We start from the raw sequence: 15,255 nt of genomic DNA on the forward strand, positions 1-15,255 counted from the left end.
TGATTAAGCATATAAATCATCAGTTTGTTGTTTTACACACATGCACACAGACATTATTTCATACATGTCATAGTCGTGAGATGCAAGAAATCTTTAGACACGTAACACAAACCATAATCCATAACAACAAAATACAATACTTTATTTAACCTTTTCTGATAAGAAGTGTGCGCTGCAAATGCAAGTATTTTTGACGATCGTTTCTGTCCAGTCCGCTCGTTTTATCGCGTTTAACCACAGCTGTCGTCGTTTTTTTTTGTCTGGTAGTGGCAGCAGGTAAATTTCCAATTGGAGCCTGTACTACGTCGATTCTGGTACGCAACATCACAACAAGATGATATTTTAAGCTCCTTATGTAGCCGAATCTGTGCTAGTTTGAATTGGCCGCCTCCAGTTTTCACTTTGTTTTGCCTCCAGCTAGCGCTGTGACGTAATCGTGACGTCGGCACAGAAAGGGTCTATATGTTTACTACTATGTTTTGCTTTGACCTGACAGCCCATGGTTAATGTCACCTTTTGTGTTTTCACATAAAAATATTGTATGGGTTTGGAATGACATGAGTATGAGTAAATAATGAGAAATTTGTATTTTTGGGGTAAACTGTCTCTTTAAGAACAGTTTAGTCAGGACAGTACAGCTTTCATAAAAACACATGATTGTTTTTGTATTAGCCTATTTTGTCAACTACTTACCTTTAACTAGGATTAGGGTTAAGTATTACACATTTATTCCACATTTCTGAAATTTCGTGATTCTAATGACCGTTTTATTACCATGAGTGAGAAAATAGAGAATATTTCTGAACGATGAATAAGCTAAAATAACACTAGCTACTAGAGCTCTCAAACACATTGTGATCTCATTTTCAGGAAATATGAGGATTCAAACGGGGTTGAAACCAAGTTTTTCTTTAAAACTCTAAATGTGGGCTGTGGTCACTGTTATAGGAATGTCTTTGGTAAAGAGAGAAGAGAAACACCATATCAGGTATCAGTTCAAATCGAAAAGAACTACGCCGCCCTTGGAAAGGCACTGCGTGTGTTCCAGTAAGCTGACAGTCCATCACCGCAGGTCAGAAGGTGAGACGGAAGTGAAAACACAGCAGGGCAAACAGCCAAGTGATCTGGCTGGCTCGGAACGAATGCTTTATTTCTTGTACATTTGTTTCTTACATTTCTCTCCCCGTTCACTTGAGCTTCAGTAGTCCTCTGAGCGATTCTCAGTGCATGAGTCAAAATACGCCTACATGTAACCTGTTCTCTGTGCGAAAACATAGCGCTTTGTGCAATTGCGTGTGAGTCTGCGGAACAGTTTATTTAAGTCTGAGGAATGTGTAGCAAACCTTCAGGTGTTACCTTCTCTCTGTCCAACACAGCAGACAGGAAACCTCTCTCATCTCTCTGGTTTCCTGTGCTTAGATCTTTCGAGTGCTCTGCAGTCTCTCTCTCTCTGTTTTTTCACTGTATATGTCATTTTGGTTGCTTGGCTTTGTTTGAACTTCATGGCTGGATCTTTTTTTATTGTTCATGTTTACAATCCAAAACTCACATTGTCAGAGGTTGGCTGTTCACCTCTTCATTTTGATGATTATCACATCCTCTGAGTCTCTGTTCTCCGCTTAAGTTAGACATTTAAGCATCAATGGAGAAAAATAGGAAAAATACCTCCCGATCGCTATTGTGTTTTATAAGAGCCAGCTGTAATATGAGCACAGTGTGGAAATCAGGGATGTGTGATCAAGAGATGCTGAACGTGAGAAAAGTCTCTATGTTCTATTGTTTAGGGTGATATGTGCTTCCTGTCTTGAGATCGACTGGCACAAAGTCATTGTATCTTTCATAAAGCTGCACGGAGGGTCATACAGTACAAGTTGCCTCTGGAGAATGGGATATGATGAATAATAAATCCTGAAACACGTTCGTAGGTATCTAACACTCTCGTAATCTTCACGTGTTTCTGCATGTTTTCTGACTTATTCACGTCTCGTTTCTGACACTAAAACCTCAAACTTTTGAAATCCATCAAAAGAGAACTCATTGTTCCAGGTAGCGCTGGTTTCAGGTTTACTCTCCCTTGCCAAGACTCTTCTAAAGTTACGGTTTACAATGTCCAAATGTCTGAGGCCACTCTGAAAATTCGGGATTCACAACATAACTGAAACCTGAAGGTAAACAGCTTAAAAATATATTTTTTTATTATGTAAACTGAAGTAGATATATTTCAGTATATGAGTAGAGTAGTTTATCATTGGGAAGATGCCAGTTAAACATCAGATTTAAAGGGGTGGTTGATTGCAATTTCACTTTTTTAACGTTAGTTAGTGTGTAATGTTGCTGTTTGAGCATAAATAATATCTGCAAAGTTGCAGCGCTGAAAGTTCAATACAAACAGAGATATCGCCTTTTAAAATTCTGGAAGTTTAATGCCTACAAAAATGGCTGGTAAGGGACTACAATGAGTTAATTCCCGGGTCTGATACGTCACGAACCCAGATAAACCCCGCCCTCGGGAACATGTAAGGAAGGGGGCGAGGCTTCCTTTAGAGAAGAGGAAGAGAAAACTAGCAATGAGAAGCGTTATACATGGACGTGTGTGCGGTTGCCGTACTGTATTAAAGCTTTAATCAGAATAAAACCGTATATTAAAAGCTAACATAAGCAGTATCATAATAACAGTGCATCTAAAAGTATGAGACAACAAACAAACAAACATACTATTAAGAGCCATGCTTGCACAGGTTCTGCGCGATCCTCTTCACTAATATCCTCTGTGTCTCAATATAGCAATATAGACGACGCCATTGTTTACAATACAACCGGAGCACATGCCGCTGAGCTGAGGGGCGGGACATTTAGACGCACGCTCGGCGGTTTAGTGAATTTCTGAGGGAGGGGCTTCATAAAAACAGGAAATAATCGAGGCATTTGTCAGAGAAGGGACAGAGCCGTGTGGAATAAAGGTAAATTATATGAAAAATACATGTTAGACTGCACCCCATAAACACAATCAAGCCTAGAAAAAAAACAGTAAACCACCCCTTTAAAGATGAAGCTGGCAGCTGAAGCTTAGGCAACTATGAATGTTTCTTACCAGCCTTGAAGAAGTATTTGTTTATTTATTGCTGACTACACATATTCCTTACAAGCCTTAAAATTATTTTATTTTATTATTTATTTCATTTTATTAATGATATTTTTATATAAATCTTATATCAAAATTTTTATAAAACTGATATTTATATAAACCCAGCCATGAATATTTCTCAGGCTTAAGAATGCATTTTCATAATGTTATTGTATATATATATATATATATATATATATATAATTTTAATATTTTTAATTTATATTTTATATTTTTAAAATAATATTTTATATTTTATACAAGTATTTATATATTAGAAAAATTTATATATTAGAATTATGGGGAAAATAGAGTTAAAAATGTAAATAAAAACAAAAATAATTTTCAGAAAATAAAAAGTATGAAAAAGTTATTATCAGCTTTAAATATTTTATTTATTTATTTATGATCTTTTCTATAAATCTTATTTCTATATAAAACTAGCCATAAATATTTCTTACTAGCCATGAAAATGTATATATATATATATTTTTTTTTTTTTAATAGTATTACTTTTATACTTATATTTTTACATATTTCTGTTATGTACATTTTTATAACACGTATACATATTCATTGCCAGCCTTGAAAGTGTATTTTGCATGCATTGTGCAATAGTAAAATCCATGGACATACATGATTCCATAAGAGTGTGTAGAAGTTGTGACAGATTTTGTGTTTTTGTGTGTCTTTATGAACTACACTGATGGTCGATCAAACATGCACTAATATTGCATGACAATAAGATAATGCATTTTAAATATGTATCTTTCATGTGTAAGCGTACAATGCAATAAGCAAAATTGTGCAGACGCTGCATTTTAAATGTGCCCGTTTTATGTGTAAGTGTACAATGCAACAAGCAAAATTGTGCAGACACTGACCCAAACAAAGCAAAAATTGAGGGGATGGAGAAGGAGAGGGTGCAGAAAGAAAGCAAGCAGTTAGGAGGGGGGAAATGAGTTCTTACAGTAAAGGAACGTGTGAGTTTGTGCATGAGCTCCCGCTCTGCACCTCCCCTTCCTGTCTAAATGTGTCCTCTCTCTCTCACTCACATTGCAAGAGCAGTAAAGAGTCAACTCAATTAAAGAGCCTCTTTCCTGGAAACTGGGCTCTGATGGCACAGGGAGGTATGAAGGGAATGGGAACCATGTGTGTTAGATGGGGAGGGGGATAGTTGGACTTTGTTTCTTTGCAAGTGTGTGTGTGTGTGTGTGTGTGTGTGCATACGTGCGTACACGGGAAGACGAAGGCGGCATGAAGAGCAGGAGAAGAACGGATGGAAATGAGGACAGGGAAGGAGCGGGAATGACAAAACAAAAACACAACCTTACGGCCCTACTGTCAGTTTGAAGTCAGGACAGAGGGAATCTCTGCCCTTTCTCTTGCTCGCTGCACAGTGGCCCCTCCTCTTCTTCTCTCTCTTTCTCTCAGACATACTCAAGCAATTCCTCAAACCATTAGCTGTTTGACCACAAAGTCCCTGTTGTAAATCTGTCCCACGAGGCCTCTTTTCATCCCAGCCTGCATTCTGTGACCCCTCTCCCACAGGGAACACAGGTCCAACCAAGAGCCCACTTACCTAAGCATGCAGAGCACATAGGTCCAACAGCAGCACTCACACAAAGTGGACTGTTCATGTTAAAGACACCTAATCTGGTTCAGTGTCTTCTCTCGGGCAGAAGAGAAATTAATTTAGGAATTCAGCATCTGCCTTTAATATACTGCATGTTTGGACAAGACACGTTATTGTTTTTCTGCCTGTCCAATGGCATCACAATGCAAAAAAACCCTGTTGTCTTGTGCCTTTGAAGATGTATGTAATTTCTGCACCACTAGCAGCTCAAAAAAATAATTGCAAAAAAAAAAAAAAAAAAACAAGAAAGAAAGAAAAAATTGCTTCCACAAAGTTTTGCAAAGCCATGATCAAAGGTTAGAATCCAAGATGTGATAAAATACATTTTCAAGGCTGGTAGGAAATATTTATGGCCAGCTTTATAAAAATATATATGTTATAAAAATGTATACAAAAGAATACTTTAAAAATATTAAAATAAAATGAAGACTATAAAAACAATTTTTGAGGGTAAGAAATTATATATATATATATATATATATATATGTGTGTGTGTGTGTGTGTGTGTGTGTGTGTGTGTGTGTGTTTGCGCGTATGTGTGTGTATATACATATAAATAAATAAATGAATAAATATATATACACTTTATATATATATATATATATATATATATATATATATATATATATATATAGCACTAAATAGTAAGTAATAAAATAAGAATGAAATAATGCAAAATACATTTTCAAAGCTGGTGAGAATTTTTATGGATGACTATAAAAATATATCTTATAATATATCTTAAAAATTTTGATATAAGATGTATATAAAATATCATTTAAAATAAATAAAAACAATAAAATAAAATAATATTTTTTTATAACAAAATAAAATAATTTTAAGAATTGTCAGAAACACACACAGGCAATACCATCTTATACTGTTTCCAATTCCTAACCTCCACCTTCACTCCATTTCAAGAGAAAAATCTCAGCAGTTATTTATGAGCACTATTCTTTTATAGCACACCTTTAAGCTAAGCTTTTAAAAGCTCACTGTGTACACTACAGTCTGTAGGCTCATGGCGTCCCAGTCAACATTGTTTTAATGATTCTTAAAAGTTTAATCACTGTCTGGACAACTGAGATTTTGGTATGGAGATAAAGGTTAGGTTCATGATTTTTCAGTAGTATTACTGCAGTGTATATTAGCACCATATGTTTTTTACTGTTGGGATGTAATAAAGTGCTTGGACTCCAAAACGGTGAGGTGTGACTTCAGATTTAACAAGCAGACTGGGTGAGCAAATGTTTATTATATGTTATATTATATGGATGATTTAGGCCACTATTTTAGGCCACAATTACCATAAAATCAGCTGAGAAATCACATACCTTGAATATGTGTATCTTGAATATGTGTGCGCAATTCTTTAATTTTTTGTTAATTTTTAGTTTATCAGTGAGTGAAGAAAGTGAAGAAAAAAAAATCTAACATAGACCATTGAAAAGTTGTCTGGGATTCATCATAACTAGAAAGAATAAAGCCATAGAAAATAGAAAAATAGAAAAATAAAGCCAGACATTTTAGGCAAATTAGAAATCCCAGGCAGGACATGAAAAGTGGATGTATGGTCACCCTAACAGGAGTTTTGGTGAAAATGCAGAAATCACTAATAGACTTGCACTGACCTTAAAATGACTGCTCCAGCAATTATAAAGAGAATATTCTTTGATCGCTTTCTCTATATAAATCATCATAATACATGGTTTTCACACTAATAACAACAGTGTGAAGTTGATAATTTAGTCACTGGCTTGATTCACTAATGCATAAACAGCAGTGCATCTCTTTGCAACAAAGAACGTATGTACATGAGCCAGGAATATTACAGCAATCACAGTCAGGATGGTCAGTCTCAGATTTACGATGACACATCTTAAAGGGTTACTTCACCCCAAAATGAAAATTTTGTCATTAATCACTTACCCCCATGTCGTTCCAAACCCGTAAAAGCTTCGTTCGTCTTCGGAACACAATTTAAGATATTTTGGATGAAAACCAAAATAGCGCCATTTTAGAGAATATCCACTGGACGCAAGCAGTGCACGCTGTTCTGTGTCAGCCATGCCACAAGGATACGTCTTCTACGTTTGTTTATGCTTTGATTTGAATGAAAACAGGGTCGTGATTAAAAACAAAATTTTTATTTTGGGGTGGAGTATCCCTTTAAGGAGTGTGTCGAGGGTAAATTGTGCCGTCACGATTCTCCTGATTTCAAATCCAGCATTTCAAAAAGGTAGAAAAGAATAACACATATTTTAAACTGGGGAGTTGAGTTTTGAACTGTGCAGTATGTTGTTATTGTAGAGTAACTTCTTATTTGTGTAAAGTTCAAGAACATTTTAATTCTCCATTTCATGACCCTTTAATGCTATAAATGTGAGTTTGTATTTAGTTTTAAAGATGTTTAGATACTTTTTAGATCAAGCCTTTGCCTTGTAAAATATTAAGAATATAATATAATGCAATGTACAATTGCCAATAGCCTATTGGATTCCAGGCTTATGAAGATGATTTTTTATAGGCCTAAATATGCAAGTAATAAAACCTGACACGGCACATGTACACTGTAAAAAAAGTTGTAAATAAAGATTAACGAGAAAATTTCACATTTAATTCAATGTGTTACTTGCCGTTTCTTTGTAATTGTTTGTGAAATTTACTAGCAATTTCTGAGTTTTAGAGTAAATCCCACACCAGTTTTCAGTGTAGTATTTTGATGTAGCCTCTATGAGAGAACATTATGCTAAAAGTATGCCAACGTCGTCTATTACCAGTATTCAGTGCTGATGATGTCATGAAGTTAACCATGCAAGTGCTAATTATACGGCAACAGCAGTACTTGAACACTTCACATCATTTGCTTAAGCAAAAAGAATAAAAAGGAGCAACACATCAAGAAAAAAAGGTCCAACTTGTTTGCTTTTAGAAAAGAAGCTATTACCAGCAGCAGTGTTGTGATGACAGCCAGAGCGTGTTAGTTTGCCATTTTGCTTTCAATGGGACAATTTCAGTGACATGTTGTTAACATTATGTTTTCATTCTGCCTGATTATAGGCAGACTTGATTACAGACTTTACAAAGATGTTGTGTTAAAGTGCGTTTCACAACACCCTCACACATACATAGGCCTAGCCTATATGAACGCACAGACACATTTGCAGAGTCTTCCCTGGGCCCCTGCAGCGGGCCAGGATGTATAAAAAATGGCCTCACATTCCTTTCCTGTTAAGTCAACCACAATATGGGACTGACACACGAGAGGACTGGACTGTTTCCCAGCACACACAACCCCTCCGGAGTCCCATTACTTTCAGTCATTTAGTCAGACGCACACACAAACACACACGTATTATGTCCGCGCTGCCTGGTTCACTGCGCAGCTCATAACTTATCTGTTAATCGTAGTCATCAGCGTCCTCACCAGGAGTATCAACATAGCCGGGCTTACCGTAAGTTTGCAAAATTCAGGGAAGTTGAAACATAAGCATATCTAGACACGCGGCAGGCGGCTCAGCGCAGTATTGCTTCCCTAGGGTTACAGTAAGCAAACCAGAAGCGAGCAGATAAAAGATTACAGAGGTGATTTACTGTAAAACCTCAAATGAAGCTAGTATTGACAGCAGTAAAACATAAACATCCTGTGGAGACATGCTGCAACTGTTTCTTACGTGCAGACATGTCCATATATATTCACAAAGGCCGTGGAGAGCGCGTGTTTAATGCTTAATGTGCATAAAAAAATATCCAAAACGGTTGTTTTGGGAAGAGGGTGGTCAGGAACTTTGTGAACCCGGGGGCTTTGTGTTTTTCACGGGCGTTGGCTTTGACCAAATGGGGCATGGACTCACTGACTGCTGCTTTGTTTTGAAAACACGAGGGAGGGAGGAAAAGGAGGAGGAAGGCCCGAATGAGTGTGAAGAAAAGGCGGAGACTTCCCAAATACCGACCGTAAAAAGAACATAGCGGGAGATACCACTCGGAGTGTGTGGAGTTGTGAGAAGAGACTGTTCAGTGGTTCCTCATGCATGCATGTACATGTATTATAAATATTAACATATTTCTCAGAATCTAAACAGGCTGTGGAGTAAATCTCTCTCGCGGGTATACCTTTCTCTGGCCCTTCTGCAAAAACACACACATGGTATGAATGTGAGTGGAATTTACCCATAATGCAGAAGCAGGAACTAGTATAAACAAATGGACACATATATCATTAGGAAACTCTGATAAGAAGGGAAGTGTTTATCTCTGATAAAATACATATTACACTCAAAAATGAATAGCCTACTGTCATTGTTGACTCACTTTGATTTTGTTCCAAACCTGTATGACATTTTTCACAAAATATGTGTTCTTTTTTGGTCCGTAGATAACTATTAAATTCAATGGGGTCCAATGTTGTTTGGATGCCACTGACTTTATCTTTTGTGTTCTGCAGAATAAAGTCCCAGGTTTTGGAATGACACGAGGGTGTTTTATAATGTAAAAACTTTTTTTATTTTTTTTATTTTGCATTTGCTTTAATAAGTAGCCTAATCTGAGCATGGTTATAAATATGCATTCATTTTCCATTCTGCTAGGAACTGATATTCTATTTGAATTTTCATGTGTAAATATGCAAATCAAAAATTAAGGAAGCTAAAGATACTGATCAGTGAAAACTTGCCAGGATCTGCTTTAATACTAGTATATACAGTCTGGATTTATTTAATGCTTCAATTAGCTTTTATTGTAATAGTTCATCAAAATATTAGATAGGAATCCACTGATATAACCACACCTTTTCACATCAGCACTACTGATTTTAAAAAGACTTTGATTGTCAAATAAAAACTAGGTTATCTTTCAATTGCACAAGCGCTTTTGTACTTCTATGATTAAAAGTCTGCACTGTAAGTCAGAAACCTTATCGTGTCAAGCTCTATTGGGTTCGCTCAGGAAGTTTATCAAGGCCTATTGATTTTTTTTTCCACTTAAGCATTTAATGGTTTGTGAGTTACAACTTTTACTATGTGTTAATTACCCTCTAATATGAGGACGAAGATCTGATAAAAGCCCTTAGTTAAATGGAGAGAAAATTAATTAAGAGAGTGGCTAATCAATTAAATAAGTGGAAGCGTACAAGAAATGCACAATCTGCAAAATAATTGTAACCTTAAATCGAGTTGCAATATTAATTAAAAAGACTAGATTTAAAAAAATGTAAATATGAGAGTTGAAAAGCAGTGTTGTGTCCATTTTACTCCCTGATTTGAATGGCAGGAATGACCAGGATTAATCAGTATAGATTATTAAAAAGACTTTAAGAGAAAAAGAGAGAGGCAGATGTTTTAACTTTGATCAAAAGAGAAAGCACAGACTGACATCCTGTACACACCTCAAGGTAAGCCTCAGACCTGTTTTTCTGAAAACAAGAGCAGTTGTGGTATCTTCATCTGTGTGTGTGTGTGTGTGTGTGTGTGTGTATGGCTGGAGGAAAATCTGCAGCAAATGCCATGTTAAAAATCATGCATATTTAAATGACATGCAGTCTGAAGCCAGAGAGAATACCAATTGCTTTATACACACAAGAATGCGAGGCACATGGCTGGATGCATTTTGTAAAAATAGTGCTCTTTAATATAAATTATGGAAATATCTTATAAATATAAATATGTGCAAAGTTTCTTGCTGCATTTTCTATGTTAATGCCTTTGTTTTCTGATCTTCAAGCTTGCACTGCGGTCATTAGACCAGACCTTAAGATGAGACATCTTTATAAAAGACAGAGTAAAAAACATGCTGTCCTGTTGGTGGCCACACATGTAAACACCTTGATTTGACAAAATATGAACAAAAAAAGAGAAAAACAATCTACAAGTGGAACCATAAGCCCTTCCATAGACTCAGAATACATTCAGTGAATAGCAGACGTCAAGTCCTGCTAGTGAAACAAACACTGTGTCGTTGTTATTGAATGAGGATTTTGAAGCACACAAAGTACAAATGCTTCTCCATGTGATCAGAGAAGCACGGTCCTTCATGTCGAACACCACAGTAAATCAGTTACCAAAGATTTTTCATACTGTGCTTGTATTTGCTTCACAGTATATGAATGACAATTCATACATACGCTCATATCGTCAACAATGTTCAGCCTGCCTTTTCCTAGCACAAATGAAACTACTGTTTGCTTTGGCTCCTGTCATGAACAAAGTAACAACAGTCCACTGAGGGGCCGTCTTCTCCAGAGAGGGCTAAGGGAGGTCAAAGGCCCGCCGGTAACAGGCCTCTCGTCCGTTCGATACGTTCGCTCTAGTCCTTTTTCTTGACCCCGCACACAGTCACCATAGCAGACAGTGTCGGTCGTGAGCGGTAAGTAGCCACCCCGTTTGCGCCCCCACGCCCACTTATGAGGCAATTACACTTGGCAAGAAGCAGTGGAAATGTGTACGTCATCGCAAACACCCAGCTCTCGCTCCTTCCTTCCAGGAGAAAGTCAAAAAAATGTTGAGCTGGAGAAAATAGACATGAGAGAGTGTCTCCCAATCAATGATGAAGGCCTGGACCGTAGCCATAGCAGCACACTTAACTCCTGTACTGATCAACTACTCTCGTGTTTATCTTCAGCAGTCCGACTGGCCGCAGGAACGCGGAAGTCCTTTCGTGTCGACAGCTGCCGAGATGTCAGATCCACTTGAGTGTGAGAACGTATCTCGTGCTGTCCTTCAAAAGTTCACAATCCAGAGGTCAAAGGCACAGCTGGCCCGCAATACTGACAGACGCTGAGGTCAGGAGCGATAAACTCCACTTACGCGCCTTATTCTTCTCTTCCCATCTGAAACCCATCAAGAATAGCTAGATAGGAGCGTCGTACTCCTGGAGGAACTCTTGGAGTGGATGAGGCAGCTGGTCCCGTTTGGTGGACACGTCTATATGACCGTTTAAAGTCTTTCGACACAGGTGCTGCAGACTGGACATGCTAGACGCCAGCGGACGCAGTAGCTCCAAAGGGATCTTCTCGCCACCAGAGTAGATGTAGTAGGAGCTTCCGTCGGCCGCGCTTCCACCTTCTCCGACGGCCTGGACCTTCGACGAGGTCCCCGTCCCCGTCCCGTCCGACGGCATGTAATGATGGATGAGTTTGAGGACGCAATCGAAGCGCGGCACGGCCTGCTCACTCCGAGAGTCGGTCTGCAGGAAGAAGGAGACGGAGTCGCACTGGATGCGCAGGTTTTTGGTGCCCGTGCTCGTTTTGACGCTGAGTGTGAAGAAGTGGTGGTGGTCTGAGCTGTCGCGCACCAAGAAGGTGCCCGGGGGTTCAGCGCTCAGCAGCGTGCTGGCCTCTTTCCCGCTCACGGTGCTCCAGTAGAAGCCGCTCTCTTGCAGTTTGCGCACAGCCGCGATCACCATCTGATACTGCGCCCGAGAACTGAAGGTCTTGTACCGGTGGGGGGGCAGGCGCACGCCGCCTTCAAAGGGGCTGCTGCTCATGGCGCTGTCAAACCTACTGTGCGTTACCATGGCTCTCTGCCCGCCCCCTGTACCGCCCGGCAACCAGTGGTGCTCGGGGTCCAGGGCCGATGGGCCGTCCCAGCCAGGGTGCTCATGCACCGGAGAGCACCAACACAACGCCCAGAGCTCTGGCACCTCTTCCACATCCAGAAGAAATGACGTCTCGGTAGGTATGGAAGGCAGCTGAAGGAAAAGCCAAATGGAAAATGTCAGCATCAACCAAACAGTGAGAACAACACAAGCCAGCGCCAGCAGACTTACATCTGCTATGACATCACTTTTATTAGGACCATTCATAGTTCTAATAACTGGATTGGTTGTTTCTCACATGTGTTCCTTATCATTAAAGCCCAACCCTCCCTCTCTAAAGAAACAATACATTTACCCATTTCAGTGATGTAATCATCCAATTTGGAGATAAACTAACTTTTACTTCTTTAATTAGTTTTTTTTTTTTACTAGTACTTATTTTTCAAGTAATTCAGTAGTAGTGACTAGTATTGTGTCAATTTATCTAATCATTGTGCTTTGGAACCTAATGCATAAACTCAACCATTAGATGCTTAATTTCAATAGTGACTAATATTTTCAATCATTACATCCTACTTTTCTACTAGTCACTATCCCAATACATCTGGTGTATGCCAATGCTGATGGTACCTTTTCCAGTTTTACTAGTACTATTGCTTCCAGTAAACCTCATAATACTCCTGATAACAATTTTTTTTTTTGGTAATGATTTACATGGGAATCTGTAGTTTAGATCAACTACTTGCCATTCACTAGTATGCCAATGTTGCTGGTACCTATTCCAGTTTTACTAATACTATTGCAACTAGCCACTATCCCAATACTACTGGTAACAAATTATTCAAGTTAGCGAATTCTATAGGGATCTGTGATTTAAATATAAACTTCCCACTAGAATTTTGCTGTTCCATACTCCAGTTCTTCTAGTACTAATAGTACTAGTTAAGCACGTAATCCAAACACGATTAGTTTTACAAGACACTATTAGATGAGAAAGGAATAACTTGTAACTTGTTACTTGTAAAATGAAGATAGATCATTTTGAAGCGCAAATGTTAAAACGCCTTGCAGTGGATAAATTAACTAGTTGCTAATCGAAGCTTTATTTTTAGTCCAAGCTCGACCGTGTAAACCTGATATTGACTTCGATCGCTCTCTTGGGCTATTAGAAAACAGGTTATGAATGAGGTCCTCCAGTTCGTTGTGAATAACCCAATTTCTCATTCATGACACACGGTCTCTGTCTCGTATTACACTGTAAATACCCCTTCACTCTCTTATCCTAACTGGAATAGAAATTCACCGACTTATTCGGGTTACACTGAGGTCGTTTAAGCAGACTCGCTCGCATAATGTATAACGTTAACTAAAGCAGACTTCAAACTATTGAGCTATGCGTTAGCTCGCATTACAAAGCTCAACAACAGTTTATTTAACCAGACATGGATCGAATGTAGCACAGCACATACAGAGGCATGCATAACAGTCCGATATAATAATATATGCACAAATTTCTAATAGATTCTTAAGGATTCCAGTGCATTAGAATAAAGCGCAAAACGTCGTTTTACCTTCCAAGCGTTATCCGACTCAATCTTGGGAGTTTTCTTAAAACATAGCTCCTTTTGTGATTTCCAAATAAGCGCTTATGCAAAATAGACCTTCCTTTAAAAGGATAAAGAACAGTTTCATGTCAGTTTTTTTAACAGTTGATCAGAGATCAGCTGTGTGAAAGTCTATCAGAGGTAGTGGAGGTTCGTGCCATCGAGTTGAAGTACCGACTGATATTTCTAAAGGCTCCACCCCTTGTGTTCCAGTAAAGCAACCACACACACACACACACACGCACGTGGCGGATTGCCAATAAATAATCAGCGTGACCCTTTTTTACGGGATTTCTCCCCCCTCCCTTCCCTGTTCACACAAGGTGAAACGTTGCATTGCCCTTGCGGATATAAATGCGGTCGGTGTGTTATGACTGATGATATCTGACCACACACATGTTGCATATTATTCTGTTTTATAGGTCTATTTTATCTATTAATTTATTGGCTTTGCAGAGTCCCGTATTATAGTGTCGTTTACGGTCAGATGCGCGATGGAACGCTTAGCCAAGAATAAAATGTCATATTATTGGGACTTATGAAACATAAGATTATTCGAAAAAGAATGCAAGTCTATACGCTAAAATTACGCTACAGTTTTCTATGTAAAAGTATAGTATAGTACTGTATTCACAAGGCTGACTCGACTCATACATGGCTGTGTTACTGGCTGGATTTGTTCCATACGCCATCTATAGGATGACAGCAGTAGACCACCACCTTAAATTATAAATTCACTGATCAGAAGCTTTGAATATGTATGGAGTAGAGTCTGTTTATTGTACATATCGTCTAAAGATGTAAAACATAACATTTAAATCACACTGTCGTTGTGCAGAGCACATATACAAGGCAATTTGTCCATTCATTCATTCATTCATTCATTCATATACAAGGCAATTTAAATACAGTTAGCATCTAACCATAAATGCTTATTATTTATTTAGATATTATTTAATAAATTAATGTATTATTATTTCGAGTATATAAGGGTGCACTGGATGTTTGGACAAAATATCCCAAATAGCCTACTTCAAATGTATGTATCACAATGTATCACATGTTATATATTTCATAATATTTTATATCTACTTATGCATTTATTTCCTCTGACAGTGTAGCTGTCAGATAATTGCATTCACTTTCGCGGAGATCTGCAGCTAATATAATACTGAAATAAAATAAAGCTAAAATAATAATGTTATAATGAAAATTGTAGGAAGCACTGAATGTTAAAAAAGTTAGAAAGTATTCTAGAAGAAATCTGATATATATTGTACATTATTTGACTAAAAAAATCAGTTCCAGGGATACAAATACATTTCTGACACTAGTTAAGTTCGAATATAATTAGGGAAGGT

The 15,255-nt window shown here is 38.0% G+C and overlaps 1 protein-coding gene across 1 annotated transcript; it reads right to left on the reverse strand.

The window, feature by feature from the left end:
* Positions 1-10,360: 10,360 nt before the first annotated feature.
* socs3b (suppressor of cytokine signaling 3b) lies at positions 10,361-14,075 on the reverse strand. Its single transcript, XM_058794709.1, has 2 exons — positions 13,862-14,075; positions 10,361-12,443 (listed from the first exon to the last, which is right to left on the reverse strand). Exon 2 carries the CDS (start codon positions 12,267-12,269, stop codon positions 11,604-11,606), a length of 666 nt encoding a protein of 221 aa, XP_058650692.1. The 5' UTR covers positions 12,270-12,443; positions 13,862-14,075; the 3' UTR covers positions 10,361-11,603.
* Between the last annotated feature and the right edge of the window lie 1,180 nt (positions 14,076-15,255).

This window comes from Onychostoma macrolepis, chromosome 12 (assembly GCF_012432095.1).
Source record: "Onychostoma macrolepis isolate SWU-2019 chromosome 12, ASM1243209v1, whole genome shotgun sequence".
Lineage (NCBI taxonomy): Eukaryota > Metazoa > Chordata > Actinopteri > Cypriniformes > Cyprinidae > Onychostoma > Onychostoma macrolepis.